Raw genomic sequence first — 26,904 nt, 5'->3', positions numbered from 1 at the left:
TTTGTGTGGATTGTCCTTCACGTGACCTTGAGCAAAGGTTTTTGTAGCTGTCGATTCTCGCTGTTCTGTCCTCGCGGTGTCAGATGTTTGTTTTGGTGGGTGTTGCGGTGTAAAACTTTATTGATTTGTGTCCTCGGTTGCTTTTTGTTCCGCAGAAACGCGCTCCCGAGTCAGAAGGGCCTTGCACTGGAGCCAGTGATGCTGCTAAGGTTCTCCCCTTTTCCATGTTAACACCATTGCCCGATGTTTCCGACTCCCCTCACGTTCTCCCCGCTTCCCTTTCAGTCAGCCATCATAATCATCTTTTGTTTCTCTCCATGCCATGAACCTACCATCAGCTAACTTTGGTTTCCGTCGTGCTTATTTATTCATATATTTTTGTTTCCCCTCATCCGTTTTTTTTTTCCCCGTACAGAGTTCACATGAGACTCTGAATGTAGTGGAGGAGAAGCAGCAGGCAGAGGTTGGGAAAGACGAAAGAGTTATCACAGAAGAAATGAACGGTAAAGAGCTATCACCTGGGAGTGGTCCTGGGGAGACCCGTAAGGTGGAGCCTCTGACGCAGAAAGACTCCACCTCCCTGTCTTCTGAGAGCAGCAGCGGCAGCGAGAGCGAGGAGGAGGAAGACGTGGGCGAGTACCGGCCCCACCACCGTGTGACCCAGGGCACCATAAGGGAAGAGCAGGAGGAGTATGACGAAGAGGTGGAGGAAGAAGCCGGCCGAGCAGCCAAGGTAGTAGAGAGGGAGGCAGCAGTGCCAGAAGCCAGCCCAGGCAGACAAGCAGGTGCCAGTGTAAGCGCAGTAGAAACAGTGATCCGGGAGAAGGTAGTGGCCCCAAAGCTATCTGCAGAGAAGAGTGTAAACGAAGGCGCTATTAAGCAAGACATGAGCGAAGAAACAGAGGACGAGCAGCATAAAGTTAACGGAGAGGTGTCTCATGTTGACATTGATGTGTTGCCACAAATTATTTGTTGTTCCGAGGTAAATGGGAGACCCCGAGCGGGGAGCTAAACTCTAGAGCTGTTTCTCAGGTGGAGACCACCTGCCTTCCTCCTTCTCCTGCCCTCCCAATCCTCCTCCGGCTGTTTTCAGCGAGATTCCGGGCTTTGTCTCTCCTGGGAGGACGGGGGAAAGCACTGCTTTGTTGATTCTCTGCCAGCTCGGTTCGTGGTTTCTGGCTTCTTTACTGCACCTGGACGCACCTGACACAGTAAAACTTGCCTCCAACGGCCACACCATTCCCCCCCACCCAACCCCCTTCTCGTTCCACATTTAAATTTTTCTTTGCATGTTTTGGATGTTTTCAACTGTTTGTCTTTAGTTGCACTGCTTCCTCGTGCTAAATGCCTTTTTCGTTGGTTTAATGAGAAAACTGTATACGTATCATTGACAAACGGTCGGTGTGAGTGTGTGCGCGGCTGTTGTCATGATTGGATTTGACCTTCTGGCTCGTTCTCCCTTCAACTTTAGATTTTTAGCGATGGCAGCTGGTTCTGATTACCATGGTGCTCTTAGTTCAGCATCCGGCAGTGATGAAAAAACATTTCTCGAATACCGCTGTGATTGCTGGTTTTAGATTCCTGGGATTGTATGGATCGGTGAAGAGCATTTTCTTTCCTTGTGGGCAGCCAGAGGCTAGACTGTTCGAGAGGAGGATCCTCTCCTCATTCTGTCCTGTCCTCCATTCTGGATGATTTGCAGGTTGATCATCTGTTTTATCGACTATCTACATTGGATAGGAGTCTTTAACATTTTCTCTTCAAGAAAGAGAACTTTCCACACTCCTGGTAGATTAAGTCTTGGTCATGAGGTACAGTGTCTCTGAATTGAGAGTCGAAGTTACACTGAGGGAAGGTTTGCGTCCACGAGACTTTCTCGATTCTAAAATTAAATGCCCACGATGTAGGCATTATCCATATTTGCTTTCTCTGATGGGCTGGAAAATAGTGAAGTGACTTTGTCTTGAAATAATTAATTGGATTTTTACTACGTTACTTGTCAACCTCCTGTTTCACTTCAGAGAAGACATTTCAAGAGCCTTCAAACACTCTTATTATTTTCTGCGTTTAATAGACGGTTGTTCCTCTTTAAATAATTACATCTGGGAATTTTCTCTCAGAAAAAGAACTGTAGTATTTTTGTAGTATTATGGTCTGGTGTTGTATTAAACATACATGCTCTGCAGACTACAATGCTAACAGGCCGTGACCCTGTTCTTTAATGTTTTAATTGTTCAGAGCCTTAATGCCATGTTGGCAGAGTAACTCCAGATACAATGTCTTAACTTATGTAACACAGAAGAAGCACTGCGAGTTTTAGACAACTGTGATTTAAAAAAATCATACCTGAAGATATTCTTTCCGAAAGTGGAATATCTTTGTCAGTAGGATAGAAGAGTCCTTTTGGGGGGAAGGGGCAACTCTTCATCTCCCTAACTGATGTGGCCATTAAAGACAGCCTTCACATAAACCATGTGGTTCTTTAAAACGCAGTAAAAATTGAGACCGGTCACTTCACATAGTTCATTCCATTTTGCTTTCTTTTCCATTTTATGGTAACTTGCCCCAGAGCTAAAGTATATATTCCATGCCACATTTGACATGTAATTGGGACCATGGTAACTTGAAGTGTACCATAATTTAGGGAGCCATTATGTTAGCTTATTCTTCATATATATATATATATATATATATATATATGAAGAATACACACACACACACACACACACACGCATGCATCTACTACAATGTTTGAAGGAAAGTGTCTTTCTTTTGTATCTTTTGTTTACCTATACTCTTGTGCATGAGTGCGTGTTTGGATATTTTTTTCCAATTATTTTTGAAGGCTCCATTAAACACTTTTACTTCATTACCTCTAGAATTTACTTTTCCCTTCCTTTCCACCTCAGCCACCAGTGGTAAAAACAGAGATGGTAACAATTTCTGATGCCTCACAAAGGACAGAAATCTCCACCAAGGAAGTCCCTATTGTCCAAACTGAGACCAAAACCATCACATATGAGTCTCCACAGGTACAAAAACTCTAGATTTGGACTCTTTGACTTCTTTTTTCCTTTGTTTCTGTTTTCATTTGTCTTCCAGTTTACGTGTTTCTGACTTCAATGTAGCTTTCTGTATCTCTGGCTCGTAACTGCACTTCAACTACCTAACTTGCTATATTGCTTCTTAGATTGAGACCGAGAGCTGTAGTCACGTTGGTGATCCAGTAATTACAGGGGGAAGCATCCACACGATTATTTTAGGACAGGCAGTACCTGTCTTGTTCATATTATTATAAGTCATTTTGGGAGTCTTAACAAAGTTTATTGGATCTGATATAATTTGTGGATTGGTAGAAGTTAGGTTCCCCGCCCCCCCCCCCCACTCCGTGAAGATGGATCCAGTCATCCCATTCCTGCTTGCCAAGTCCACATACACATCTGAGCTTCTCCTTCACATGGGGTTATTTTCTGAAGACATGTTGTTGATCTGTAAATATGATGCTCTGTGTCCAAATAATTACCAGACTTGTGTTTTTAATTTTAGGTAGCGATTTAGAAATTGATTCTGTAAAGACTTGAAATAAGCATTAAGATGTCTAACCATAATGGTAACAAAAAAGGGGAAAGTGTTCATCATATCAGAATGGAACTGTTTCTAAATTTGTACAACTATGTTCTCGACAAATTCGGTGTCCTTTGGTCGCATTGTACCATGGGGGAGGAGGGCAGATTATTGCCCTCTCTCAAAATATTTTTTGAAAGGTTTAATTTGAGTATGTTTAAATATTCCTCAAACTTATTTTTAGATCTGTTATCCACGTATGTGCATAGGTCCATGTAAGCAAAAACAGGTTTCTTATGAATGGGTGTGGTAGGAGAGCATGTACTTGTCTGTCTGTAGTATAGTGAGTGGCCTAGTAAATACAGGTGCATGACCCAAGTGTGAGAGAAATTTTCCCATAACTTAGAAAGGCTCTGGGCTTTCTGGTTATTTCCTTGTGTCAGTGTCAGGAAGGGAGACCAGAATGGTGGTCATCACATATACTCATAGGCTATTCATTTGTTTCATATTTTTCCTGGTAAACTCTAGAACTTTCCACCATTTTTAGTATCAAAGGAAACAAGTTAAAACCTATTTAGATATATGCATGGGATTTATATATGATATAAATAGAGAACATGCATGCATACGTGTTAAAATATACATACCCCTATATATGCTCATAACAAACGATTACAGGAACAATGTCATTTAGAACAATCTACTAGAGATAAGCAAATAACCAAATCACGTAGGTTTAGTCTATCCCAGTCAGGTTCTGTTGCTTCTTAAATAAGAAAACGTTTATCTGTTTTTACCTGCCTGTGCTTAAAAAACAATGAACTCAGCACTTCTGGTCACTGTGGAAACTTCTCTGTCTGGTTCTCTAGTTTCTTTTTCTGCCTTCTGCAAAAGGCCTTCAGTCAAATTCTCTCCTGATTCCCTTGTAGCTTTCAGCCCCATTTTCTATGTGATTCTTCCTTTTTCTCCCTCCCAGGGTTTTGCTTCTCCACGTGCGTTTAGCCTTTGCATTTACTTTCTTTGAATGCCAGCCAACCTCCTGCTCAGTAAATCTACAAAATGTGGCAGATAACATTTCCTGCTGATCTGGAAGATTTCAAAAGACGCACATTCGATGGGCGAGGGGGGGAAGCTCTTCTCTGACGACATAATGGAAATTAAGTGTTACTTTATATTTTTCCCCCTAACTGTCCAAAGATTGATGGCGGGGCTGGTGGTGACTCGGGGACGTTACTGACGGCACAGACCATCACATCTGAGTCCGTGTCGACGACGACGACAACACACATCACCAAGGTAAAGCAGCCCGTGGTGGTACATTGCAAACAGGATCTTTTCTGAATTGTTTCTTTGTTCCCATACACACTTCACAATAATACGCAGACAGTGCCAGTGGAGTAAAAATGCTTGGATTTAAAGTATCTGAGAAATTGGGCTCCACTGACAAATGTAGTTCTGTAAAGTACAAGGAGGTAAAAATATGTACTGAATAACTATACATGAGACAGCTACAGGAGCAGAGAGAGAATGTGGTCCAAGTGGAGGCGTACGTTTGACAAGTACAAATCAACCCTCCTGACTGAAGCAAGTGAATGAAGACCCGTCATTCAAAATGTTCAGCAAGTTGTTCAAGTAATCGAATCTTCCCCTCATTGATTTAAGATGCTCCTACCGTGGCTAGGGAGCATTTTGCCAGATCATTCTCTCGGTCTCTAACACCAGATGACCAATGATTCTTAAAGTCTGGCTCCAGACTAGCAGCAGCAGTCATTCCTGTGTGAATCCCGTGGCCCCACTCCACATCTGCAGAAACCCTGGCAGTGGCTGTAGGAGCCCTCCAGATGATTGTGATGCGTGCTGCCGTCCTCCGACTTCTAGCTCCAGCGTGATTTTCCCATGTTTCCCTCTGCTCCTACCTCTCATGTTTCATTAGGGCTTGAAGGTTTTAAATGTATCTTTTATGCCTGTCTCACCCTGTGTTTCAACCAGAAACTTTTTAAGTTAAAAAACGCCACATAAACACAAGGTGGTACTGATGCTCATTTTCAAGTGTATCCAGGGGCACCTTGGTGGCTCAGTCGGTTAAACGTCTGACTCTTGATTCCGACTCAGGTGATGATCTCACGGTTTGTGAGTTTGAGCCCCATGTTGGGCTCTGGGCTGACAGTGCAGAGCCTGCTTGGGATTTTCTCTCTCTCTCCCTCAAAATAAGCTTAAAAAAAAAAAGTATCCAGTTATCAAGGCTACTGATTACCTTGGTTCTTACATTAAAGTGCTATGACTTGTGACTTAGCATATAACTTAACAGAGTTGCAGAGGTTGGGTGTGTGCTTTCTCAGGACTGTGCGGTATTTGTTCATAGTTCAGCGTCACAGCCACGTGATCTCTTCAGCCTCTATCGTGTCCCAGGCTGTGCCAGCTTGTTCCAAGCCAGTCACTCTGTGGCAGTTCACACAGGACCCTGCCCCATGTCCATTCACACAGACTTTGTCAGCAGACACAGCCACATGCAGAATCTGTAATCAAATCAACATTGAGTGAATATCTTTATATCATCCTCCTGTACCTTCTGTATCTTAAACCAAATCCAAGTCTTTTTTTTTTTTTTATTACTGCACTAAACCAAATGAACAGAATTACCAAATGGATTTGTATGACGAGAATCAAGCAGTCAAAACTATAATGTCAAGCAATTCTCAAACCTAAATCAAGTACCTAAATGGTTAGGATTCCTTGTAACTCTACATAAACCAAAGAATTATTTCTTCTTTCCTCCTTTAACAAGTGGGCCACTTGGGAGTAAAGAAATTCAGGGAAATTGTAATGGAATGTCCCAACAGAACTGTTTGGATTTCATGGCATCTGTCTTATCTTAATCTCACCTGAATCTTGATAAATTAGTTTTAAAGTTGCTTTCAGTTGAGGAATACTTACAGATGCTACCACTTTAACAATAGGAATCTCTATTGAGCTTAAAAATGGTGTTTCCAGAACATCAGTCTTCTCCACTCAGTGCATGTTGCCTTAACGATCAGAAGGTCTGAGTGTGCTCCGTTCTTTTTCCCCCCATTATGTATAAACATGCTTTAACGATTGCTGTCTCCCCCCTTTAGACTGTGAAAGGTGGAATATCTGAAACAAGAATTGAGAAACGCATCGTGATCACGGGAGATGCGGACATCGATCATGACCAGGTAAAGACCTGGAGTTCTGGTTCTGAAAGTGACCATGTCCTTAACTTTGGCATGTGCTGTCACATCCTGTCCCTGTGTCATTCCCCTTCTCCCAGTGCCTCCTGGAAGAATCTACGTCCTCAGCGTGGCACTGATGCTTCCCACGCTAGACACAGCCTGTCCTTTCAGCCTGCCTGATGCTGAACCCGCATAGAACATGGATTTTGCTGCTTATTTCACACTGGCTCTACATGCACTTTTGAGTCAAATGGAGAGGATTCCCGGCATCTATTAGGTATTCATGTGGGCCTGGCCTAAAGTCAAATCACGGATTAAAGAATGAATGGCAGTTCAGTGACACTGGCTTTCCAAAGCTAAGTAAGAAAAGCCACCAAGCTTGACTTGTGCCTACTTTCAGGAACTTATAAAGTGTTTTTCTTATAGCCTCAGGAAAGTTGGACTCTTGACCACTAGATGTTTCCCCCAGTCATTACTATTATCGAGGGTTGGGGGAAGGAAATCTGAGGTCTCTTACAAAGTGGAAGATTACACGGATTCAGAAAAATGTTTGAAAGAATCGTGCTTTCTTTCCAATGTTAGCTTGAGCAGAATGCGTGGCTTTAAAATCCAGGTGACGCATGGAACTGTTGGATACTTTGAGGGTGGCTTCAGTTTTAGGCTGCGGCCCCCAAGTGACGGGAGCTTTTTGTTTTGTCATTTTCTCAGTGATTTTAACTCCACTTTAAAGGAAACCAAGCTGTTTTCTTAATAACAACTCGCAGGAAAAGGAATGTTTAGTTGACCATCTTGGCTGGGGAGTAGGAACAGATGATAGTTACCCAGCTTTGAGCACAATATCAACTTCAGGAAAGAGGATTTTAGAGGACAAAACTTCTCATTTAAAAAAAGCTCACTCTATGTGATCAAAGAGAGATTTTCTTCCATGCCTAAAAAGAAAATGGCATTTTTTAAAACCCTGTAAACATGATTTTACTTACATATTTTCTAATGTGTTTCTTCATTCCTCGAGAGCTATCAGTGGTTCATGGGTTGTCCTGACCCCTGAACCTTGACTTTGTAATAGAGATTCCTAGTAGAGGACAATACCTGTGCCTGTTCTCCACGGGAAAATGAGTGACCCCGTGGAAACCAAGCTGCCAGTTCCCCAAAGGATTTCTTCCCTTCACTGGGGCAGCCTCTCCTACCCTGTCTCTCCACTGAACTTGTGCCCTTTCAGACTTTCTGATGTCAAGTGTTCCCTTCGAGGATACTCTCAGGCTTTATTTCATGTGTATTCTTTTGTCTTTGACCTGAAAACTCAAATCTAGATAATACTGCTTCTGAACAGCAAATAATAAAAACATGGTCTGAAATTTAAGTACCAAAATAACACCTATCCCTGACTCTTAGATTAGGAAAAAACCCTGCAGCTTTACATGTGACAGTAGGGACACGACCTTGTCGGTGTGATGTCGTGCTTCAGCCCATTTTAAACCCAGGGTCAGATACCCCATATGAAGAGAACAGATACTTTTTTGTAACGTTTTCATGTTTTAATTCTAAGATGCATAAACTTGTTAGAGTACATTTAATTGTGGCTTCTGGTATGCTTGTCACCAGAAGCTGATGAAGCTCCCTCTCCCTTTTAGCCTGTAATGAGACCATGCAAGTATTTAAAATTAGAGTGAAATCACTTCCCTGCCAAAAACTGAAACTGATCACATAGTGACTTGAATATCATTGACCCATTTTTCGATTCCTTTCTGTACATTAAAAGAATTTTAATAGTGGAAAGAAACCCTTCCTCTGAGCAAGATAGAAAAAAAGGGAATCTCTTTTGTGTTGGCAGATTAAAGAGGCATGCATTTAGGACACTTGCTTTGTGGGTGGTGCACCTGTGTGTGTCCCGATGCCCCGCTGTGTACCAGGGACATAGGACACTGCAGTTACCCACCAGAGTGTGTTTCTTTCCAATAAAATAACTTCCTAGTTTGCAGGATGATGTGAGATAGTTCTTTCACAATCTTTACTGTTGCTATAATAAATTAACATTTTACAGTATTTAATTTCATACACTGGTACTACAGACTGAACGGAACTAATGGTAAACGGATTTCAAATGTGCTTGAAGACGATTAAGCAGTTTTTAGTTTCCCTACTTTTCTGCTCATTGAAGCATGTTTCACACGTGCTCCCTTCCCTTGGGCATCATTTTTCTATTTCCCCTTTCACATTTGTACTAGTTTAATGTAGGCAGACCTGCATAACGAACATGAATTAAAAAGTATCTGACAGGTTGTCTGTAGCTACATTTGGCTCCCATCAGAGCTGTCCTTCTCCCAAATTGGATTCCAGAAACCAACATGGAGTAGACCGTTTTGATTGTTCTGATCTCTCACTTCCCTCTGAACACACAAATGTGGAGCCACTCTGCTGTTTCCCGTCTCCCATCCCCTTTCCCATCGCAGCCATAGAGACACGGAAACATTTTTGACCTCTTCTGAGATAAGCCGCTGCCCTTCTCCCCACCTGTCTTGCCTTCCGGCCCTCAGACTCCCACAACCTGACAAACACTTGGGCTGCTCAAATCAGAGAGTCCCCTGGTTGAGTTCTCTCTTGCCCTGACACAGGTGGGTCACCAGTTTGTTCCCTAGTGGAAATTCGAGCACCCTCAACTGTCTTCCAAGCTTCCGTGTAAAAATTTTTGGCATAAAAACAATTTCTTTTTTTGCAGCTTTACCTTTCTGTGTGTGTGGAATGAGGCTCAGGGTTTTGTTCAGTAACCTTTCAGCTGACAGAAACTGTACCACAAACAACAAATGCGGTTGTGCCCTTCAGCAGATGACAGAGAAACAGGAAAACTTGGGCTGCTTCTTTCAAAGGCATAGTGTCCATATGAGATATGGTGCTTTCCATCCTTGAAGCCTTCCCTTTCTGTTCCAGAATTCTTTCTTAGATTTTGAGTGGTGTTTTATGGTGTTTTACTTTCTCCCCAAGACATCTTTAAACACCTTTCCCTCAGAAAAATAGGATCTTTCCACTTTGTCACAACATTGTATGCAGCTTGCTTTCTGATAAAATACAAAGAAACTTCGTTTTCTCACCGTGCGGTCCGGGAAGAGCCTAGGAGCCAGTGGAGTGGCGTCCCAGTCTTGCTCCTGCCCTGTGGCCCAGCCGCAGGATGGCCTCAAGCACCACCTGTTGACCTTTGTGCCTTCAGTGTTTTCGACTGTAAAATAGAGACCTGTACTTGCTGAAGAGTAGTCTCTCTCTGTCCTTTCACTTTGCAATTGTATGTTATCAGTGTTGCTGCCGTTTTTATTGTTCTGTGCCCTAGAAGTTTATAGATCTTTTTCCTGCAACATAACAGCTCAACAAACATCTTACCTCAAACAGCTAGTGAGAAACCACAAGGGTAGCTTGTGGTCTAGTCTGGTTTGGTCTGGTCCTGTGTCTTGGCATTTGAGCTGTGTGACAGCAAGTACCCGTGGGTGAATAGACAGGCTGTTACATCATTCTTCCAATCTGCACAGTGAACCTCAAAATGATCCTCACGACCTTAGCGTTAGTCTCAGGTTACAGGTGAGAATATGAAGATCAGAGAAGATCTGTTTTCTCCAAGTCTCGTGGCGAGCACGGGGCTGGGCTTCGGAGTCTGCGTGTCTCTTGTACATGTATCATTTGAAAAGACTGGGGGGGAAATGGGAAATTTGGGGAAGTGAGAAGCATTCTCTAAAAAGAATTATGAGCCCACTTAAAATCCCTGCTCCCTCAAAGAAAGCAATAAAGCCATCTTTGCTTGCCATGGAATCCTAGTTGATCAGCGTACGTCTGTCTTCCCAACCCGGGAATAAGCCCATTGCTGTGCTCACAGTGCTTTCTCCTGACTCTGGCAGGCGCTGGCCCAGGCCATCAGGGAAGCCAGAGAGCAGCACCCCGACATGTCGGTCACGAGAGTGGTAGTGCACAAAGAGACGGAGTTGGAGGAAGGGGAAGAGTAAGTAAGGTAAGCGTCTGTATCCTCTGGGGCTTCTGTCTTGACCGTTTGCGCTCCTCAACCCGCCGAGGGACGTGAAATGTACTCCCTCACGGTGTCTGTCTCCTGTGGTCCATGTGATTTTTTCAGACTTTATTATCCCAAATATATCTACTCATGTTACCTGCATATAGTTATTAACTCTGCTGTCCAATGGACATGTAATGTTAATAACTGTCATGTACTGAGGGCTGCTAATAATTGACATTTCTATATTGTTTTACTGTTGGCAAAGTATATCAGTATAGGGGGCTTGGGTGGCTCAGGCGGTTAGGTGTCCAATTTCAGCTCAGGTAATGATCTAACGGCTCATGAGTTCAAGCCCTGCGTCAGGCTCTGTACTGACAGCTCAGAGTCTGGAGCCTGCTTCTGATTCTGTCTCTCCCTCTCTCTCTGCCCCTCCCCCACTCACACCCACTGTCTCCCCCACCCACTGTCTCTCTCTGTCTCTCTTGTCTCTCTCTCTCTCTGAAAAATAAATAAAAACATTAAAAAATAAAATAAAATTTATATGTAGATATAAAAAAACCAAACCAAGGTATATCAGTATAGGTTGTCTTAATTGACATTTATGATGACCCTTTGAAGAAGGTGCTATTGCCTTCATTTAGATGAGGTGTTTTTATTGTAGGGGGCACAAAAGGGAGATGAGTTAATTCCTTTAAATATACATGAAAAATTATATATTAGAGAATGAACCAAAAAGGAAAAGATTGCTTTGGCTATATAAAAAATTTAAAACTTAAACCAAAGTAGAAGATAAATGACAAAGTTCAATATGCCTGGCAGAGAAGAAGTCCATATCCTGAATATATTATGAACTCTTGGGTCTCATCAAAAAATTTAAGCATGTAAGTAGAAAAATGGGCAAAGAATTAAGTAAACCACATAGAAACTAAGTGAACAATAAACAAAAAATGTTCAGCCTCACTATTTAAATCAATACAAATTAAAAATTTAGTGTACAAGTTTTCACTTATAAATCTGGCAAATTTTGTTTTTAACTAGTGTTGGGGAGGTTAAGAGAGGAAAAATAATAGTCCTGTGCAGCTTTATAAATTAGTAATATTTCCTAGAGAACAATTTGGCAAAACCCACATTAAAGGTACCTACCATTTAAACCATTGTTAAGAATTTATCTTAAATAATCAGAGATGTATACAAAGATTTACTTACAAGAGTATTTATCATATATGTATATATATGTGCATGTGTGTGTATGTATGTGTATATATGTATATATGTATGTATTTGTGTGTGTGTATATATATACATGTATATACATGTATACATGTATACACATATATATACATGTATACATGTATACACATATACACACACACACACACACACACACACACATACACACACACACATATATATACCCAAACACACACAGTCACACGGACAGTCTAAATGGCCAGCAGTAGGGATTGGTTATATCTTAGGCTGTTTCCGTGTGATGACTAAAATATAGCCACTAAAAGTTGTGCTAAAGAATTCTTAGTGAAATGGGTAAATGTTCATAATTACGTTTGTATTAGGGTTTTAAAAGGTAGGTTTTTTGCATAGCACATATACCAAGTTGCTTTTTTGTTTTTAAAATGCTTTTACACTGATCGGTTAATGGATACATACCTCACAGGAATGCCGGTCACAGAATACACCTCGTGGTCAGGCCAGGTGTCTTACACAGAAGTGATGGCTCCCACGCTTGCTCAAACTCCCCTCTGATGTTTTAGTTTATACTGAACTAATACGAAATGACCTATAACTTTCTCTGATCTTGATGGATTCTGGATTCTAATCCTTTGTTACGGATTTATGTGTTGCAGATATCTTCGGGTTTGTGGTTTGTCTTTTATTTTAAGTAGAGGTCAATATAGTTAGTATATTGAATGTAGTTATTAATAGAGTTAATACAGTTTAATTACCACGCTTTTCTTTATGGCTTATGCTCTTTCCATACCCTGAGGTGTTAAAGATACTATTGATCAAAGCATGTTAATGTTGCCTTCCATAGATCAATCCTTAATCCATAAGAAATCGGTTTTTCTGTGTGATAAGAAACAGTGATCGTTTGTTTCCTTTATAAGTACCAGCATTCCAGCCCTGTTTATTGAAGAGCCCATCCTTTCCATCTCTAATCTGCAGGTCATGTATCAGTTTTCTTGTATACGTGGGGATGTTTCTTGGTACTTGTTTCCTGTGTCTATCTCTGCTCCAATGCCATACTGCCTCAATTATTATAGCTTTAAAATGAGTCTTGATATCTGGTAGGATGTGTCTCCCAATTGTGTTTTTTCGAGTATCTTTATTCTGGGCTCCTGGTGTTCCATATAAATTTCAGAATCGGATTGTTGAGTTCTAAGATAATCCTATGGTATTTTAATTGGAACTGCACCCACTTTGTAGCTCAGTATGGTGAGAATTACATCTTTATGATATTAAATCTTCTTTCCCACAAACGTAAAATATCTCTCTCCATTTATAGGTGTTCTTTGATGTCTTCCAACCAACTTGTGTTACTTTCTTACCCAAAAGAGGTCTTATGAATCTTCTCTAGCTGTTGCTGGTTTAGGAAGATACAATTGACTTTACAATATTTGTCTTACAAGTTTTAATGTGAATTGGTCATATCAGTTATTCCTAGCACCTTTTACTCATTTTTTTAGTGGGTGCGTGTCCACACGCGTGTGCGCACACACACACACACACACACACACACAGCCTTTGAAGTTTGACTCTCAGAGGACCTCTTTTATAAGCAGCCTTGTGAAACAGATTTAGGAGGTTAAAATGTAAATTCACGTGTAAGGTGAGAAAACTAGGTAAATTTGGAAAGATTCATCCATCCAGTCAAAAAAATCCTTAATGAGTACCAAAGTGTTCTAGGGTAGAGCTTAGGCACTGAGGATTCAAATTGTCAAATTGGTAAACAAAACAAACATGGTCCCCTTCCTCGGGAAGGATCCGCTCCAGGAAGGGAGGTGCAAATATGAGCAAACAAAATGTAATTGCAGATGTGCTCACTGCTCTAAGGAAGTAATGCAGTAGGAGAGAGCCAAATATTATAAATTTAACCTTTTACTTGAGAAACCGAGTTTGAGTGAAATCTGAAGGACAAATCGGAGTTACCTGTGTCTGCAGCCATCTAAGCATCCCCACCCCCTGCTGGCTGCAATTTGTTCTTGAACACTGTCCCTTGCCTGGTGCCTGTCGGGGCTGACAGGAGGAGTGTGTCTGAACCCCTTCAGCTGCTCTCCACCTGCCCTGCCAGGATCCCACAGAGGCAGCCAGGTGGGCAGAGGCAAAGAGCAGGACCAGAAAAGAAGAAATAACTACTGATGATATATCTGCCCCATCTCCCTTTCTCAGACGCGAGCAGCTCTCCTCCTGATCTGACCTGACCTCTTCCTTTAGAGTAGCTCTGAGCTTTTGATCAAGCATTGAAAGTAAGGGAGAGGGGAGCAAACGGAAGATGGTGAAAGAGGAACCCGCAGAGGGCTGAACCTCCCGAGGCCGGCACTCGGCTGCAGGTTGGGCGGCTGTGAGGCAGAGAGGAGTGAGCACGGTCCGGGAAGAAGGGAAACACACAACGCATGGGGGACTTCACTACTTCTTTGTAACTTTTTATTTTTATGTTGTGTTAAGGATGACTGCCTCCTGCCATTTTATACTAAATGCATGTTTCCGAGCCCTCAAATGGACACAAAATGTTAATGGCCTTGTCACCACTAGACTGGTGCTCCCTGACTGTCCTTATGAGGAGGAAGAGTCCCACTGGATGGTTTGGTCTGTATGGCCTCAAAAGAATGAGCCCCAGGAGGGGGAGCTCGTGACTTTGCCTCAGCTGGCACCATAACCTCTCTCAGCCCAGACTTCAAACAAGTCCCTGTGGCTCCTGGAATAATCCCTCATGTAGGATAAAAAGCAGACGGTGCCTCCTTCTCTTCTGAAAGGAGTGAGCAGCCAGAGGAGGAAATGATGGAGGAGCAGCCTCTCTTCCATTCGTTCGTTTTACTCGCTTGTTTTCTTGTTTGTTACACCAGATCTATGGAACGCCCTTTGGGTATCCCCGAATGTGTACCATGGACTTTGAAATCAAACAAGTTCCGCATTCACAATAAATCATTATAGCAAAAGAGGGTCTCTAGTTTGAGGATATGTTCTGAGCTGAGTTTGGCGGGAACAAAAATCTGTGCATGAGGATGGGGCTTCTCACCTGAGCCTCCAGGAAAGTCGGAATAGCTGGATGAAGAAAGGCATGGAAGAGGCCATTCCAGGCAAGATCTGGTACTGTGAACCTGACCCTCTACAAAGGGTACACCATCAGGCACAGCTGCGTTGCAGGACACGTGTAAGAAGGAGAGTGATGGAAGGTGAGGGGGTGCAGAGAGGCGGAGGCCCAAGCATAGAGGGTCTTATGAGCCACGCTAAAGAGGCTAAGCTTTATCCAGAGAAGAAGGTGTGCCTCATGTATTTGAGAGATGGTAAGGAGATAGAGGCTTCTGACTTGGTGACTGCACGGGGATATGGAGGTTAGTGAGTTGGGAAGATTGAGCAGGGGAGAATCCCATGTTTCTGGCTTGAGCCAATGAGTTGATGGTGGTACCTGTAATTTCATGTATTCGTGGGATACGTGTGTTATTTCCATATGTCATGTGCAGTATGGCCAGTCTTCTTGGCTTAGCCGTCTTTTTTTTTTTTTAATTTTTTTTTAACATTTATTTATTACTGAGGCACAGAAAACACAGAGTGTGAGCAGGGGAGGGGCAGAGAGAGGGGGAGACACAGAATCTGAAGCAGGCTCCAGGCTCTGAGCTGCCAGCACAGAGCCCAACACGGGGCTCAAACTCACAAACCACAAAAACGTGACCTGAGCCGAAGCCAGTCACTTAACCAGCTGAGCCACCCAGGCGCCCCTTGGCTTAGCTGTCTTAAAGCAAGGTGTATTTTTTGTTCTTGATACTGTAGGAGAGAGCACCTGCCTTAGGCATTCTGGAGGGAGTTTGGCAGTGAATTTGTAAGGCCCTGTGTTACACACACGCCCACAGCAGGGTTATTTGGAAATTTACTGGGTGGTCTGCTTGTTAATATAGCATAGCATAAATATAGCATAGCAGATCTTCTGGGTTCAAATCTATCTCCTAGGTGTGTGACCTGTGTGGGCTTTTCACTTTTCTGTGTATCTGTTCTGCCACGTGTGAACTGAGGATGGTAATAGAATATACAAAAGAGTTTGCTTCCAAGGCACGTTCTAAGAACTTTTTGTAGCCTCTAGAGTCAGCTTTGAACCCTTCTTGCTCTTAGGAATAAAATAAAAGTTGGAATATTCTACCCCACACATGTTGAGTTTGAGCTGCACATGAGAGGTCTACGTGCACGTGGAGAGGTCCAGGAAGTTGCCAGGAGCTTTGAGAGAAATCACAACAGGCTTCTGAGCAGGAGGGGGAGGCCTGAAGGTCATGTGAATGTGTGCTCTAGTGAGGAAGCCTTTGGTTTGAGTGACCTGAGCCAGGTCAGAGGGGATGTAACAGGAGGAGAGGGGAAAGTAGGAAGACAACGAGGACAAAAGGGTGTCATGAAAGTTGCAGAAGAGAACTCCAAGAAGGAGAGAGTAAGTATTAAATATGGCAAAGAAATTAAGTGGACATGTCCTCTGCACTCATTGGTACGAAATCAGCCTGGGGATTTGTCACAGCTGCCTCAGCCCGGTAGTGAAATGGAGCCCTGTAACAGGTTGAGGACATAGGGATTTCGCATGGAGAGTGCTTTCAAGAAGCTGACACCACAGCAATGGGGCCTTTGGCTTTTCTGTGCACTTGTTATCCAAGAAGATGGAGAGCACTGTACCGGGTTTCACAGAGCCACCAGAACTAGCGCTGGGATTACCCCAAACCCGGTAAATCCATCCTTCCTTTGAGGTAGACCTTGAGTCCCAATCTCCCTCCCACATTAAATAACTCTAGGTTAGTGCTGTTGCTTCCTGTGCTGTTGGGCATCCATGAATACTGATTTCTAAATAAGATCATGTTGTGTCCAAGCTAACCTTTCAGAGTCAGGGTGATATTCAGGATTTCAAAATGAACTTGAAAGCCAAACAGGAAATTAGCATTCATTATCTAACTGACTTGACAGGAGAGAAGAGCCACATTGGCTGAACTGGTAGCCAAACTGAGTTCTAGCTAATTACATGTGGGCCCTGATGGGCATCACTCTGTTTTTAAAAGGGGAAGCACAAACCCATTGACTTCCAGATGACTGTTTCCAGTTCAGGAGCCAGGAGTTCTTCCAGCATATCAACTGTGTTGCATTTTCATTTTATTCCCTTTGCCTCATTTGTGCTAGCCTCATACCTAAAATTAGCATTAGTTTTCAGTGTAGATTAATCAAACCTAACATGAAGATTTGTACAGAGACTTCGAAAGCCATTTTGGACTTCGTGGCTTTCAGGCACGGCCAGTTTTCACTTTGCAGTGCTGTGGAATGTTGCGTTTAACATTTAAAGCTGGCAGGTGCTATCAAGGAGTCAGCTCCAATAGATTTGAACTGCCCAACAGAAGAGGCACTGGACACCACTGCTGTTGTGCATTCGTTAGCACCTGGTAGCCACTAATTTCCCAGGGTTTGCCCTTGGACAGAATTACTATTCACTATTGTTTTTGAAGATGAAATGATCTTTATTGTTTTTTTTTTTCCGGTAATAACAGAGGCAATTATGTTTTTAAAAAGGGAGGGATTGGGGCGCCTGGGTGGCGCAGTCAGTTAAGCGTCCGACTTCAGCCAGGTCACGATCTCACGGTCCGTGAGTTCGAGCCCCGCGTCAGGCTCTGGGCTGATGGCTCAGAGCCTGGAGCCTGCTTCCGATTCTATGTCTCCCTCTCTCTCTGCCCCTCCCCCGTTCATGCTCTGTCTCTCTGTGTCCCAAAAATAAATAAATGTTGATAAATAAATAAATAAAAATAAAAAAAATAAAAAGGGAGGGATAGCAGAAAGTGCAAGTGACCCATAATTCCTCCGCTCCTGGAGGTCGATAATTTCACAGTGTCTCTGTGTGAACACGTACACATTCACGCATTCCCACCTCTATTTGTGTAGGCTCCTACTGTTGACTCTGTTATATAGCCTGTTTGTCCCCCCTCCACTTAACGGTACATTGCAGGTAACCTTCCTTGCCATTATCTCATCATTTTTCAATAGCCACTGAATGGATGCGTGAGGGGTTTACCTGACACCTGTTGATGGGCATTTAGGTTATTCCTCTGTTTTCACAGTTAAACACAGCTGCAAAGATGACTCTTGTGTGTACATTTTGGGGGCATGAATTTCATTGTTTTCTAAGTGCAAATGTTTTTAGAATTCTGCTTAGAGTTGGTGTGCCATCCAGGGTTTCGTTTCTTTCTTTCTTTTTTTTTTTTTTTTAATTTTTTAAAATGTTTTACACTGAGGGAGAGAGAGATAGCATCAGCAGGGGGGGAGCAGAGAGAGAGAGGGAGACACAGAATCCAAAGCAGACTCCAGGCTCTGAGCTGTCAGCACAGAGCTCGACGCAGGGCTCGAATTCACAAACCACTAGATCATGACCTGATCCGAAGTCAGACGCTTAACTGACTGAGCCACCCAGGCGCCCCACAGTGGTTTCTTTTGGGCATATTGCCTGCCTGTCCTAAAAGGTTCTATCAAGTTAGACTCCCACTTAAATTTATGAGCAACCTATTTTCCTACACCTTTGTGACATTAAAGATTGTAAAACATTTAAGAAATCTTTGCCAATCTGGTGAGGAAAGAGCATTTGCCCCCCCTCCTTTTTTTAATTGTGTATTTCTTTTCTTTTCTTTTTTTTTTTTTTTTTTGATTGCTAGTGAAGCTAAAATACACATACAACTCACAATTTTCATTTCTTTGAGTTGCCAGTTTTTTCCCCTTTTTCTGTTCAGGTGTTTATTATCTCTTACAGATTTATTAAGGTTATTAACCTCTTAGTCACAAATACTGCATATTTTTTTCCAGTTTTTCATTGAGAATTAAAAATAGCCTCAAAGGGGTGGGGAGGCTGAGGCAAAATTGGCAAATTAGAGTCATGAAGGTGATACCCAAAGTTTTGTTTTTTGGCCCAAACACTATTTTTTTAGAACTTGGATTAATGGTGCTTAAAATGGGAAGGCTTTGAACAACTTCAGAAACATGAGAAACTCTGCTGCCTGTCATGGCGGCAAAGGCTGAGGAGGCGCTGCCCCCCTCAGATGAGGGGAGAGCTCTGGGTCCCCAGCGGCTCTTCATGCTGAGGCCCTTGGTACCCAGTCTCCCTACTGATGTGTTCAGCCGCCGGCCTCTGAGGAGGTGGGCCTGACATTGTGCCTTTATTATACCCGAGACAAGGGCGCATTGAAGAGTATGAAAGTTAAAAGAATATTCAATCTTAAACTGCTTATAGATCATCTTCTCTCAACACCCCCCCCTCCTTTTTAAATGAGGAACTAGAATCCTAGAGAATAAAGTAATTTGCAAAGGTCATTTCTACTCAGGAATCCTAAATGCCATCCATGTGTAGAGCTAAGTATAGTTTCGTCTGTCTGAATAACTTCTCCCATGTTAGTCATCCCAGATACTGTTTTTTAAAAATGTAAATTTGTGGGTGGCATTAGGAGAGAATTTTGCTATGGTAACCGATGAGTGCGAGTGAGCGCATGTGTGTGTTTTAGATACTCCTGACCCCATGAGAATTACATTCAGTGACTTATTGGCCCTAGGTTGATGTAACGCTTATGGATGAAAATAGTTCCGTTAGCCTTAGAGCAAGTGGGAATCTCGATTTGTCCAGTATGATAGCCAGTACTCACATGTGGCTACTTAAAATATGAAAAATACTTCCCAACTGATGTACTGTAAGTACAAAATAACATACTGGATTCTGAAGATGTGGGGAGAAAATGTAAACTAAAAGTAAGCTAGAGAGTTGGGTCTAGAGATGAATTCTTTTGATTCCCACTAACCTTCCTGTTTAAAGAAAACGCAAAATAAATACTTAGTAAGTAAGTTCTGTTCGTATATGCTTTCAAAGTTTTTTTTTCCCTAAAAGATAAGGGGCTTTGATAGTATTTTTTAAGTGCAACTTTTATTTGATGCCACAGAGAAATGTTTTCTCATCTCCTTGTCTTAATGAACCTAATATTGATACAGGCCTAGCTAGAATACCGGATACTGAGTGTATCCTTTCTCTAGTCCACTTGTAATGTAAACGAAGCTTTAAGATTTTGTAAAATGCTTTCACATCAAGTTCCCACAAGATTTAAACCTAGCAGAGTGAACCAGAAGATCTTATTCCAGCTTTCGGGCCAAATACTAACTACTCTTAGAAATCTTTGTCAGAGCTTCAAAGATTTAGGAAAGCCAGGTTCTTAAAGAAGGCAGAGTCCTCCCAAGATATGATAGGTGTAGTTATTTAACAAAAGAGAACAGAAGAAGCAAACCAGTTTCCCCCCCTCCCGAACCCCTGCTCTTCAGGCTTGCCTTGCAGATCCGTCCCTGTTACATTCACTCGTGGATTCATCAGTGGGTACCATCGTGAAAGGACCACGTTCGAAGCACTATGATAGTTGTTGGGAGAAGGAGGTAAAAGCATAGGAACGCGAATGCTAATAATATAGAGAGTAAAAAATAGTGTTTTAAGAGTAGCCTTCATAAAGGGCTGTGAAAGTTGACTGGAGGAGAGACAGTTTCTGATGGGCATTTCCGAGAAGACCTCCCTGAAAAGGCAACAGGGAAGCCACTCTCTGCAGAGTGCTGGGGAGGATTCGAACAGATGGCGGCGAGCAGAGAGGAAAGAGCGTGTGGAAAAGCAATGGGATGGTATCAGGAAGAGCAAATCCTACACGTGGATGTGTGTTGAGGTCTCCGCAGACCTGGAAAGACTTGTCTCAACGGCAAATTGCAGATGGAAGGTCCTGACCTTGCGTGTCAGTACCTCAGATTAGACTTTGCTGTGTAGGTCATCTGCACAGGGTACGTGAGTAGGGGAAGGGCATGTTCGGCACTATTCTTCAGGAAGGTCAAATCCCTCAGGAGAGTGTGGGGTTGACTCAAAGCATGCTAGATTAGGTGAAGCGTCCTATAAGGGAACCATTACATTGGTTCGAGCAATTATTAACAGGGAAACCAACACGGTCTTCAGTGTCTGTCTTCAAGAGTAAAACAGAACTTAAGGTGGAAGCAAACCCAACAAAATTTGAAATCTCCTCTATGAAAATCTATAAAAATAATACTGGCTAACATTCATTGGTTGCCTGCTCTGTGCCCCGCTTTGTTTGAGAACTTTGCCAACTAGTTTGAGAACTAGTTCTTACGGATATTTTAGGTGTCAACGAGGACACACAAGGCCTAGAGAAGTTAAGTCTCTCACCTAAGTCACACAGATGGTGGGTGACAGAGCTCGACTGACCCACAGTCAGTCTGAATCCACACTACATGCTGCTTTGCAGAAGGCTTCATGACGGGAATCTTTCAAATAACAGACTCCCACCAATGTACTTGAAACATGATTCATTTTAGAAAAATTTTGTGCAAAAGGTCTTTGAGGTTGCAGCTATGATACAAAGCTAAGTGAATAAGTAAATCCATATTTTATAAAATAACGGTGTTTAAAAATAAGGTAAAATTGATGTTTTCATTTGACAGGATGTTCTGAAATTGCTGTGTGGTAGTAATTCTTTAATAGGGACTTGAATGTGTCAAGTATAAAGATTCCAATGGAAAAATTACTGTGGGTTTTAGGGGCGCCTGGGTGGCTCAGTCGTTTTAAGCATCTGACTCTTGCTGTCAAGTCAGGTCATGATCTCATGGTTTGGGAGTTAGAGACCCATGTCAGGCTCTGTGCTGACAGTGCAGAGCCTGCTTGGGATTCTGTCTCTCTCCCTCTCTCTCTGCTACCTCTCCTGCTCATGCTTTCTCCCTCCCTCCCTCCCTCCCTCCCTCCCTCCCTCCCTCCCTCCCTCCCTCCCTCTCTCTCAAAAATAAATATTAAAAAAATTTACTGTTAGCTTTAAAGAAAACTCCATTAACTGGCCTGCTGGCATCCCTAATATCACTCCCTTACTGTCCTCAAAGGTAAGGGAGTGTAATTGGCTCAAAGCCTAAAGAGAGCTTTGGCCATTTACAGTGTGGAAGGAAAGAAGGTGCTCTTCCTGACACCTCCCTCTGGAACAGGAATGAGTTGTGCGCGAAAGTCAGGCGTGGGTTTTTGTTTTGTTTTGTTTTTAACAAATGGAAATTTGGAGAAAGCATCTCAAAATTGACTCTTTTTTTTTTTTAATTTTTTTTTCAACGTTTATTTATTTTTGGGACAGAGAGAGACAGAGCATGAACGGGGGAGGGGCAGAGAGAGAGGGAGACACAGAATCGGAAGCAGGCTCCAGGCTCTGAGCCATCAGCCCAGAGCCTGATGCGGGGCTCAAACTCACGGACCGCAAGATCGTGACCTGGCTGAAGTCGGACGCTTAACCGACTGCGCCACCCAGGCGCCCCTCAAAATTGACTCTTGAAAGCAAAAATACTTAAGTAAATCGATGTGATTTTAGCAAACTCTGAACTTTTTTCTTTGAAGTGAAGTTGTGTTAGCGTGTACGTTATCGAGCGCAATATAGTTGGCACTCAGAAGAGACAGAGATGGGGGTGGAAGGCAACCAGGTCCAAGACCTGAAGGTGAGACCAGAGTCTCCCGGGGGCCACTGGAGAGCCTCTTGAGGTGAGTGGCACCATAGCAGCATTAGTATGTTCAGGCAAAGCAGGTGAAGCAAAGTTATTTCCCTGAACTGTTTGTTGAACAGGTGCTGACCTGTTGACCATTTGACCAAAAAGGAAAAACAACAACAATAACACAAACAACAACAGTAGATTTAATTTTTCCTTCTAAATTCAGCAGGCACACAGATATCCACGAGAGAAGGAAAGAGTGATACGTTAGGGACAGCAGAGGCTACACAAGCAATTTCTAAGGTTGATGGTCCTCAGACACTTTACTCTCTTAAATATTACCAAAGAACCCAAAGAGCTTTTGTCGGAGTGAAGTATATCTACCAAAATTCACCCTAGTAAAAATAAAGATTATTGAAATTTACCACATTACAAATTAAACAGAACAAATGTAAAATATTTATTAAAATAGCTCAAAATAATCACTTAGTGAAAGAAGCATGTCTGAAAGGCTACAGGTAGTGTGTGGTTCCAATGATATGAAATCCTGGAAGAGGCACAATGAGTGAGACACTAAAAACAGTGGTTGCCACTGATCTCATAAGAGTCTTTAAATATTGGGAAGCTGTCAAGCTCATGGTGGCCGGACTAGTTTTCCAAAATCCCAGTTTCACCTCAAAGCTTGAATTTTATCACCAGCCACAAGTATCGTCCATTGTTTTCCTTGAAATGACAGGCTCACCTCATTTTCAAGAAAATGCCTGCCAAATTGAATAACATGGTTTGTTGTTCAGTAATTCTCAAATAAAAAAGGTGGTTATGAAAAAGCAGCCTCTTCAATTCACAATCCAAGCAGGACTTGTTTTCTCTAGACATCCACCATCCATCTGTATGCCGCAGGAGTGTTCTATGCCCATTTTCCATTTCATTCTACAGAATGTTAAAAAGACAGGAACTCGGCAGTTGAGATGTAAGACAGTAATTTTATTTTCTGTGTTTCATCAAGGACATCCTTAAGTGAAGCTGCCTGCCGCCTCACCGTCTTTGCCTCTATGTCACCGAGAGTGTGCGGTGGTAACAAACAGTGACTTTGGTACAGTTTGGTGGCACTGCTTTGACCTGTGTGTCATGATGCCAACAGGGGCACTCACCCTTGTGTCACTATCAGTGAAAATGTCCATTCCCCGGAAATGGCAGCTAATGGCTCAGTGTGATTATGAAATGGCTTTGACTTCATTACCTCCCCTCCCCCCCCCCCCCCCCCCCCCCCCCCCCCCCCCCCCCCCCCCCCCCCCCGAAAACGTCTCTCCCTCAGGATCTGCAGACTTGGAGAACTGGTCGGTCTGCATCATAGTGGTGCTATAAACATGGTGAGCATTGGCTGTTCCCTGGGTTAACCGAATAGAACTTCTACTTTTTTGGCTCTAGGACCCCTCTTAGAATGAAAATTCGGTTTAAAAATTAAAATCAAATATTCGGTTTAGCATCAGTAATAACTGAAATCCATAAACTATTGTATTTAAAGCTGAACGTTACACCTGGGTGCATGGACCACATTTTTATTTAGGAAAGAGTTGGATTATCTCTTACATAAATATTTTACTCATGTTTTCAAGATCTCCGGCTCTACTACTGCCCTATTGTAATTGAATCTTAATCCGAAGCTAAATGTTATGGTTTCTTGCATTATTTTAATTATTTTGGATAAAAACCACATTTTTGCGTGTTTATTGAGAGTCCCCTTCAGATGAGTGCTTTACCACTTACAGGCAGTATTTCTAGTGGTTTGGGTCAAATACTCTTTCACAAGTGCACATTTGCAGTTTACCGAATCCGTTTCTGGAATACAGCACGCTCATGTTTGAAACCCCTGTGTGAGAGCCCCTGTCTCTGGAAACTCTGAGGTTGTGCTTTTCAGATGCAGCGATAAAACCCCTGTGCTTGAATTTGGCTGATTTCCCACTGTTCGTCAGGCACATTAAGATAAATTTGACTGTTTGGAACCCTCTGTGAGGACTTAAGGTGGAATAGGCAACTGGTACATATCCTTGAAGCATTTGGATATAGAGTTAGATCTGTGATTAGATGAGGCAGCCACCTTGACCTGTTCCCACTCTGGCCCAAAGAGGGGGACAGAGGCTAGGGGAACTGCACTGTAGTAGTCAGTAACGCTCACTGACCTTGTATATAGTCTAGGGGTGGGAAACTAAAGCATGGAAACGGTGGTTTGGGCTTCTGTTTTTGTTTACTTGACCAAAACTCTAATACATAATGTATAATTCATATACTTCAATGTTTTGATCCGATCCAAGCTCAAGGTGACCATTATGATATTGCCAAAAAGGGGCAAAGATAGTAATTAATGCCAGCGATTAATGCCTGTCAATCTGTTGACAAAATAAGGTATCCAGACTATTGTGAAAGAGAGAGAATTCAAGCTTTAAAAAAAAAAAAAAAAAGAGTTCTTGTAGGAAGCCCTTGTATGAAGAACCAGGGCCTAGTTTTCAGTTTGATTGGGATGGGTAATAAATCATTTAGAGCTAAAATGTAGTCTGTTAAAAAGTCAACTATGAAGGTTTTTTTTCCCTCTCTCACAGATACATGCCAGAAGAACAGAAAAAAATTTAAATGTCTGATGCTTGTGTATCAGTGGCGTTGGTGATTCCATCCTTTTCTCCTTCTTTGTTCAAAAGCTTAGATGTTTACTACTTGCGGGAATCTATTTCCATATATGTTTAAGTACAGGAAGCAGTCAGAAAAAGATAGGTGGATGTGTCAATTCTAAACTTCATACAATAAATCACTCCCTATTCACCCAGAACAATGAGAAACTGGGATGTTCTGCAATACTGAATATCTAATTAGCTCAGAGTTCCATTTGATTTACTGCTTCTTAAGGAATGGGGAAAAGAATGCATTTAACATTAAAATTACAATAAATGTAATTTTCTATCCTTCTGAAAACTGTTTGGAATTCTAAGAGCGTGTTGAGGTTGTCATTTGTAATACTTATTACCAGAAGAGGAAATTGGTTTGTTTTACTTTATAGTGGTTTGATTGCAAATAAATGAAAGTAAATGACATTTGAGTTTACATGAGTAACTATGTCTTTTTCTCTACATATATTTCAATAAACATTGAAGCTCTTTGAAATCAAGATCTCTCATTCAATTCCTATATACGCCTGGATTCCTGTTTACTTGTCTGCTAATGACTTTGAAACAAGCTTAATTTTAGCTTTCTTTTCGAAATTGAAATTTTTCTATTTGGTGAAAACAGATTCAGTGGAGTAACATGACGTGGAACGTAGAGGAAATGGAGAATCGGAGCTTAAACCTCACTCTTTCTGTAGGTTTCCAGGCACTGGTGACATGAGAGGTTCACTTTCTATAACCTGAGCTGGGCGGAGCGGCAGCTGGCTTCAAGAAGCAATGCAAATTCACTAAGCAAGAAGAACAGAGCAACCAGCTCACAAAGATCAAGGGCAGATAGTGTGACTGAAGGTCACAGATAACTCCCAGTTCCAATTTGATTGGTAGTTTTATCTATTCCCTCTCACCAGCCCTCAAGTTTCTGTTCATAATTACTAACCTAAAAAAGAATGACTTTGTGTTTTCTCCATTGATGTGCCCCTCTCCCCCGCCCAACCTGGAATCGAGCAAAGTCCTAATGAGTAATGAAATAGCCAAAAGCAGACAACAGGTGGGAGACAGTGAATTTGATTAATCTATCCTGTGTAATCAAGAGGCTAGAATAATATGTATGATAAATCTCAGTAGTGGGGAGTTGTTCCATTAAAACAAGACAATTTTACCAAGACAAGGGCGTGTGCATTCTAACTGACTTTGAGGCCATATCTCTTGGAAAGGACCTTAATTACCACTCTCCGCTGTCCTCTGTAATCACCTACCTTTTGCCAAAACTTCCAACCAAGCTGGAGTAGAAAGTGAAAAATTGCCTTCTCAAAACGCTTTTCACTCTTGGGGCTAATGCACCATCCTTATTTTTTGTCTATCTCCCTATCCACTCCTTTTTTTAGTCCTCTCTTCTACCCCCTCCCCCCCGCCCCTTTGATTATGGGCTTCCCCGGGACTCGTCTCTCATTTTTCCTTATATTTGCAAAGACTAGTTCACCTGCCAGTTTTACTTACCCTTTGTGCCAACCTGCAAATCCACATCCGTGGTCCTAAGACCTCACCTGCGCCTTATGCCTTTCATTCTCTCTCTGCTTTTGAGGTCCCAGACTCCAAACCTGATGGTGCTCTCTGGTACTTTCTTCCCAGACACCACCCTCTGATTGTACTACAGCGGGGGTACCTCCCAGTCCACTCTGCACTTGGTTTCTGTGGCACTCACATCCCCATCAGCCAGCAGGCATACCTGGCCTTCCTGTCTCTCTCCTCCCCACCTGTAGCCTGTCCCTCACACTGAAGCTTCAGC

At 42.4% G+C, this 26,904-nt stretch overlaps 1 protein-coding gene across 50 annotated transcripts in view; it reads left to right on the top strand.

Moving 5' to 3' along the window:
* The window catches only part of EPB41L2 (erythrocyte membrane protein band 4.1 like 2), a 220,415-nt gene that overhangs the window by 191,431 nt on the left and 2,080 nt on the right, over positions 1–26,904 (top strand). For 14 of the 50 annotated variants that reach the window (XM_043592349.1, XM_043592342.1, XM_043592333.1 and 11 more), the window contains 6 exons: positions 156–209; positions 416–982; positions 2,910–3,032; positions 4,762–4,860; positions 6,678–6,758; positions 10,634–10,743. In XM_043592349.1, coding sequence (XP_043448284.1) covers positions 156–209; positions 416–982; positions 2,910–3,032; positions 4,762–4,860; positions 6,678–6,758; positions 10,634–10,738 — 1,029 coding nt within the window. In that variant the 3' untranslated portion in view covers positions 10,739–10,743. Of the gene's footprint in view, positions 1–155; positions 210–415; positions 983–2,909; positions 3,033–4,761; positions 4,861–6,677; positions 6,759–10,633; positions 10,744–26,904 lie in introns of those variants that run through there. The other 36 variants (XM_043592356.1, XM_043592344.1, XM_043592341.1 and 33 more) reach the window with 11 other exon arrangements.

This window comes from Prionailurus bengalensis, chromosome B2 (genome assembly GCF_016509475.1).
Source record: "Prionailurus bengalensis isolate Pbe53 chromosome B2, Fcat_Pben_1.1_paternal_pri, whole genome shotgun sequence".
Taxonomy (NCBI): Eukaryota; Metazoa; Chordata; class Mammalia; order Carnivora; family Felidae; genus Prionailurus; species Prionailurus bengalensis.
The sequence above is the reverse complement of the archived record's forward strand: the minus strand, read 5'-3'. Positions and strand labels throughout refer to the sequence as shown.